The 6,842-nt window shown below is 41.8% G+C and overlaps 1 protein-coding gene across 1 annotated transcript; it reads right to left on the bottom strand.

Annotated features, from left to right (window-relative positions):
* Nucleotides 1-1,142: 1,142 nt before the first annotated feature.
* On the bottom strand, nucleotides 1,143-5,785 carry LOC136550282 (ADP-ribosylation factor GTPase-activating protein AGD5-like). Its single transcript, XM_066541802.1, has 11 exons — nucleotides 5,468-5,785; nucleotides 4,746-4,804; nucleotides 4,237-4,327; nucleotides 3,617-3,671; nucleotides 3,429-3,519; nucleotides 3,125-3,320; nucleotides 2,676-2,913; nucleotides 2,345-2,523; nucleotides 1,996-2,241; nucleotides 1,840-1,895; nucleotides 1,143-1,693 (listed from the first exon to the last, which is right to left on the bottom strand). Exons 1-11 carry the CDS (start codon nucleotides 5,516-5,518, stop codon nucleotides 1,534-1,536), a joined length of 1,422 nt encoding a protein of 473 aa, XP_066397899.1. The 5' UTR covers nucleotides 5,519-5,785; the 3' UTR covers nucleotides 1,143-1,533.
* Nucleotides 5,786-6,842: the final 1,057 nt, after the last annotated feature.

A 6,842-nucleotide genomic window follows, 5' to 3' on the forward strand; every position in this document is an offset into this window, starting at 1 on the left:
ATAGTGCTTAGTGATTCATTAGGTGATTAGCGTAGGTGCTTTGCGAAGTGCTTAGGTTGATTAGACCACCGCTTATGCATTTGCTATAGGTTTAGGCCTAGTGTTTAGTGAGGTTTGCATATCTCTTACTACTCGGTGCGTGCACGCACCATTGTTGTACATTGGAGGAACTTGTAGTCTTGCGAGATCACACCAATCACGGTTGTGATGTGGCCGTCACCGTGTACCGGAAGGAACAAGGCCCGCGGCGTTTCGACCGGAACCTTGATAGTGAAGACGACGGGGAGCATCCAGGATAGACTTGCCGGAAGGCACGCCGGAGACCCATTTGTGCGTGAGAAAGGCCCGAGGTTATCCACGGAGTTACCCGACCGGGAGCTTGGCCCTTGCGAGGAATTCCTTGCGAGGGGCTCCAACGAGGACTAGGGGAAAGCTTGCGTGCTTCTCGATACCTCGGTAAAAATACCAGAATCATCGACGGGAGTTTGCATATCTCTACCTTGCTCTTTAGCTTCCGCATTTACATTAATTGTATTACTCCATTTACGATAGAGATAGCAACACACTAGCAAAACCATAATTACATATTTAGATAGGTTATCTATTGCATAGGTTTTGCTAGGGCTAGAAAAAGATACCATAGTTTAGAGTTAAAATTTTAAGTTACCTAATTCAACCTCCCCTCTTAGGCGTCACGATCTCCTACACAGTCCAAAACTTTTTAAGAAAAAAAAATAAGAAGCTTTGAACTATGAAGTTTTCCCAGAGATGCCCGATAAAAAATTGTTTCAATAGTGACTATATATGAAATGTTGGAAGAGACCCCATAGAAATGGGGTACTCGACTACACAGGGATTCCAGTGGATTCGGAACAAATTATGGAGTTCTATAAACTATTTTATTCTAAAAAAAGGTTAGGAGCTGAATTTATGCTGCACTGTATAAAAGGTATACTACCTACCTAAGTTTAGAGATCGACTCACGTCCTCATTCTTATTTCCCAAATTCATGTGCCACTCTCACGTGCTCCCCTCTACAAAATAAATAAACACTCATCTCACTTCCTGAGAATTCAAACCTTTTAAAGTTTGACCAATATATACAAAAAAAATATATACTACTATCTACGATGCACAATAAATTTCACTAAAATTTGGTTTATGCTGATTTCCAAAAAAATGTTGGAAGAGCACGCTTGGTTCAATGCCATGAAGAGGTCGCCTCAGTCTCTCAACAATACACAAATGTGGAAACAAATAAAAATCAAATCGTCGTTGTACAGTACAATACAAAATAATCGGCATCGCAGCTAAGTCACTTCACTTGTCGAAACAACATGAGCTATTTTGGGGCATATTTCCACTCTTATTGTCCGACAGCTACAAGGTCATGTAATAACTATATATATATATATCCACCAGAAGAAAAGCTGCCTCAAAATAAGCATGTACAAGCCCCTTGTGCTCCCTAAATCAATATGCCTCGTCCGACATGACCCGGTGGTCTGTTTGGTTTCCAAGCTCACTAGGCACTCATCGTTTGGTGAAAAATCCTTGAGTTAACGAGGAAAAATCGTAATCTTTGCCAGATTGTGAGGGGAGAGTAGAAGATGCAGTTGATGCAGTGCCTGTGTTGCTAGCACCTGCTGCCGCGGCCCCATTTGCTGGGACAGCTGAACTAGTGTTGTACATCCTGCAATCAACAAGACATGTCAGCAAAATGGACATATGATCAACTACTGAGTTCAATACACATCAACATTTTGTTTACAAATCCAATTTGGTGCAGCATGAAATTCCAACGACCGCAATCTGCAACTAGCAGACAGTATAGCTTACCCAGGTGTGCCAAAACCAAAGGTACCAGAAGAAAAGACCTGATTGTTGTTTGCAACCTGTCAAATAGTAAAACAAAGAAAGATATAACACATTGTAAAATATTATTCAGATATTAGTGCCAAAAAAAATACATATAACACCTTCAAGTCTCTTTACCTTGGTGGCACCATTCTGTGCTGCTGCTGGAGTCAACCCAGGATTTTGATAACCAAGATGTGTCCAGTTTTGGAAAGGCAAGGTTCCAAGAGGGGGATTAGAACCATTAGCATTTAGCTGATTGGCATTCCCTGGAATCATTTGTGGTGCATTTCCAGCTTTAAGAGCAGCCATTAGAAGAGCTTGCTGCTGAGACATAAACGCCAGCTGCTGCTGATGGACAGCGAATGGAAATACCATATTGGACTGCAAAACATAGCTATTTCTTAGATAGACCATAGATGTGCCCTTTCTTTTAGGTAGAGCCATTTTTCAAGAACAATGTTTTAAAAGGACTGTTGGTGCTCACCTTCTCAAACAAACTCATGATATCATTCTTCGCATTTACTTGGGAAACAGCTGGAGCTGAGGATATTGACACAGCTGGTGAGTCTTTAAATAAGTCTTCTATTCTGGATGTTGACTGGGTCTTGCTTTCTGCTGGTTTGGCAGAATCTTTTTTCTCTGAGCTAGGTACTGGTTGTGCAGCTGAACAATTTTGAATATTCCATAAGCAACAGTAAAAAACTGACATGGAAATCCATAAATATTGTACTAAGATCCAAGAAAGTGAAGGAAGGCACAATAAAGTGCCCACGTAAATAGGATAACTCATCAGTCGAATAGTCACAAGAACTCACACTGGAAGCCATCCCAGGCATTATCATCGTGTGAAGATGACTCTGACTCTTTCTCTGCTGTTCCATCCATTGATAACATGTTAAAGAGATCAGTAGCATAATCAACTTTAGGAGGTGGCACAACGGATGGCTTCTCAACTTTAGTGGGTGTTGCCTCAACTTTGGCAGGAGATTTCTGTGGCTGAGGAGGTGAAACCACCTTAGGAACTGGTGGTTCTACCTTTGGGGGCTGAGGAGCCTGCTTCCCATGCAATCATGCCAGATTAGAAGGGGTTACATTGATGTGTTAAAGTGATTGATAATTAAGAATTATGCAATGTGGATTACTCAGTCTGACTTAAAAGAACAAGAGCTAACATTTCAAAAGAGCTATTTCTGAAGACACATCCGCCAGTTTCACAATGACAGATTGATTGTTGCTTAGGAAAGTTTTGGTAGTGAAGGATTACCTGAGAGGGTATCCTTGAAGCTACAGGTGCGACTTTGCTTGGAAGAGCTAGTGAACCACGGTTTTGCTCAAATGAAGATCTATGACCATGTCCACTCCTATTAGCACTAGCCGGAGACTCTTGACTCTTCTCATCTCGAACTCCGGAGGAAGGTCGTGATGTTCCATTCCTCGGTACCCACCTCTTGTCCTCATATCTACATTTCAGACATATGTCACGTGTAGGCATTAGTGTTTGAAAAGCAGGAGGATAAGAATAAAGAATGATATATTCAAGGTACTGAAAGATCTGGAAAGAAACATACTTTGCACGGATGAAATTCTCTATCCCAACCCTATCATAGTTAGGAGGCAGCTCTGCTTCCCAATAGCCATTTGCTTTTTCGTTTCCCATTGCTGCAAGAAGATGAATACAATCATCATGAGAAATGCCATCGTGGTTTTATACAGCTAAAAATGTCCTTCAAGTTTCACACCAGATAGTAATTCATACATTGAATAAATGCAACTTGCTCTGGCAGCCATGTATCCAGGGTGGCAGATCTTACCTGTGTATGAAAATGCTTTAGTAAAATAGTAAAAGTGGTGGATTATTTGGTAACCAGGTATGTCTAATAGCCAATACAACATGACAGAAAGCAAAACATGTTTGTTAAGGCATCAAAAGGACTGTTGTCTTCTCTCTGGCTTTCACAAGCAATTCGTTATCACAAAATTAAACAAACCCAAATGAAATAAGATAATGATAGAAGCAATGTAACCAACAAAAAAAAAAAGCACAACTAGATGCTTGGTTCTTGCATGATAAGGATAGTTAAGCATTTAAGCTGATACTCCAAGATTAGATAGTGCTGTAGTGATAGATGATTGCCGTGATATGAGTTGATGTAGGCAACATAGTACACAATTTAAGTGTAAACATTTGACGCTGTAAACAACAAGGTCAACAGCTAGCAAATTGTCCACAAATGCAGATCACCCAATGTCAGACATCAGTGTTGCACAGCTTCATATCAATTCAGTGAGGACAAATATGAATAATAAAATGTCTCTAGTGGCGGTGATGCTGAGTTCGAAAAAACAGTGAAGCTCAGCACAGGGCCAGTCACTGACCTTAGATATGTGCACCCCCAGGCTTCTATGAATTCCAGAACATGTCATACATATAAAGATCCCTAGATTCACACTTGCCCATCGAGGACCCCTGCAATATGGTCACAGACAGGAGTGTCAGCATGAACAAGAGTTGTAAGCAGAAGTATCTACCCATAGTCATGGAATGGAAAGCAGTCAACGAGGCTTTGCTACATTCACTAGGGGCCTAGGATAAAAACTAAAACTACAAACCACCAACTCCATTGAACTCCTTTCAGCTGACATAAAAGTTGCATTTTAGGCCCTTCTCCTGAAACCAAAGGTCTATTTGTACATGTAACATATATGCCTAAACAAATTGTAGATGTTTTGAGACGTAAAATAGTGCTCCCTCTATATAAAATATCAAAATGTCATGTCCTCAAGCAACAACTGGTGGCACTTGTAACACAGCTATTTGACATCTAGCTATGCCTAATTTACCATTTTCCATGTTTGAAACAACCAAATGGCACAGTTCCACTCACTTCGACTTGCAGTCTGCACATTCTCTATTCTCAGGAAGCCGAAGAAGACCTTCCAATATCTGGAACAAGAAAATGCAATTAGTTAAAAAAAGGATAAAGGTCTCAAATGGCCAACATGCATACGAGAATGATGCAAAACAACATAAACACCACATGATACCGCTAAGCATGTCGACAAAATGGCGAATTTTAGGCTTGACAACAAAGACAGCTAGTGAGTTTACTTGTTCTGTGAACTAAACAAAAGCGAGCCAGAAATTGTTTTTCCTTTCTTATGTACGCAACAAGAGAAAAGTAATCTGTAAAGTCCAAGACCATACTGGTTAGAAAATTCAGGAATCAATCGGCCGAATCATAATTCGGTATAGTTCGGATGAATTCAGCGAAGCCCTAAACACCACCAACAGTAAGCGTTGGCTCCTTGGTTCCCACATGGCCCTGAGCAAAACGGAACGGAGCAGAGCTCGGATCTGCCACCTCGCATCAACTCACTAGCGGAATCACAAAACAATCACAGAGGTCAGCGCAACGGCGCACGGGGAAATCAAGGGCTGGCACAACCGCAGATCCCGAATCCCCAACTCAGGACAGGACAATTAACCGCACAACAAAAAACGGCTCGCCCCTCATTCCTCCTATCAATCGAAGCAGCAGCAGCAGCGCGCGGTCCCGATCTAAGAAAAACTCGGAGAAGGACAAGGAGCAGGAATCAGCAACCGGACCTTCTTGTGCTTGGCGTTGAGCTCCTTGGAGACGGACGCCTTCTCGTTCATGGCTGCGCCCGCCGAATCCTCTGACCTGATCAGCCCTAGGATCCCCTGATTGAGAGATTATTGGGCAAGGATTTGGGGAGGGGGAGGGGGAGGGGATTTCGGCCGCCTCCTCTTTCCTTTCTCCCTACTCTCCTCCTGTTGTGTGTTTTGCTTTGCCGCGTCGGGAGGGTCGAGGAGAGAGAAAGGGAGAAACAGGGGGAGAGGGATCTGTGCCGTGCGTCTCTTCTCTTCGCGGCTTGACCTTCTCGCTAGCTTCCTCGCTCGCTTCCACTCTCTCTCTCCCTCTTAATTTCCTTGATTTATTTATCTTATATTTTTTTCTCGTTTTGTTTATGGGCGGAGTTTTATTTCTGTGGTTTGACAATGACGGTGGTGCGAGGGTTTGCTGGCCTAACCACGATTAAGCCCGGATATTTTTGCTCCGGTCACACTAGCTAGAGTATACTACGATATCGTTTGGAGCTAGAATCCCAATAAATCATCAACAGTTTCACAGACATTGATCTTTTTTTACTAGTAGCGAAGAAAAAATTGCTATATAAGCCCGATCTGAGTCCTAAATAGAGATAGCGACGACATATACTCATAGGAGAGTGTCATCTCATAGCCACACCCCCTGGACAAAATTCCATCCACTAAAACACATGTACCCACACGCAGGTAAAAGAATTTACACGTACTCGTACCCGCATGGTAAAAATACTCGATGGATAACTTGTACCTAAATGCATACCTGCTAGAAAATAAAAAATCTATGAACATATCGTACTATTAAAATCATATATCGTCGACTATTTGTGAATAAGACCAATAATTATAACATAGCAACAAATTTTCACTAATCAGTAGTCTAATAGTCATAGATCTATTGGACATATGTATATTTCACAAAAATTAATGAAGACATAGGTGTTGCTAAGACGGGTATAAAATATCTACGGCGGGTACACAGGGCTTTGGGTAGTATGTTCCCGTACCAACACCCACTCTATCGATGTGTAGAGATTTCTACCCACTAGCATACCTGCAGATGAAAATATCTTCTCATACCTATCTCTTTATCGAGTAAAACCCATCAGGCAGTCAAATTTTGGTACTCATTGAGGTGATGAAAGGATTTGGTTTTGGATGAACATATGATTGGTTAGTTCATTTCAAGTGGCGGGTTTAGAATTGAGTGCACTGGTGTCACCATATAAACATTGAGGTGACCATAAACATGAATTACCGAACATACTTCACAATACCTCATAAGCACTGAATTTCTTCATATGTTTAGCTTGATGGCATCACCGCATCGGTGTCACTTGGCACCACTCCATAC

The sequence above is a fragment of the Miscanthus floridulus genome, chromosome 4 (genome assembly GCF_019320115.1).
Source record: "Miscanthus floridulus cultivar M001 chromosome 4, ASM1932011v1, whole genome shotgun sequence".
Lineage (NCBI taxonomy): Eukaryota > Viridiplantae > Streptophyta > Magnoliopsida > Poales > Poaceae > Miscanthus > Miscanthus floridulus.

What these genes read in the sequence shown, in the direction of transcription:
- LOC136550282 (XM_066541802.1), bottom strand. Translation starts at nt 5,518, where the DNA reads ATGAACGAGAAGGCGTCCGTCTCCAAGGAGCTCAACGCCAAGCACAAG. An exon ending in TGTGCAGACTGCAAGTCGAA is followed by an intron (nt 4,328 to 4,745) that starts GTGAGTGGAACT and finishes ACCATATTGCAG; the next exon opens with GGGTCCTCGATGGGCAAGTG. An exon ending in CTTCAAGGATACCCTCTCAG is followed by an intron (nt 2,914 to 3,124) that starts GTAATCCTTCAC and finishes CATGGGAAGCAG; the next exon opens with GCTCCTCAGCCCCCAAAGGT.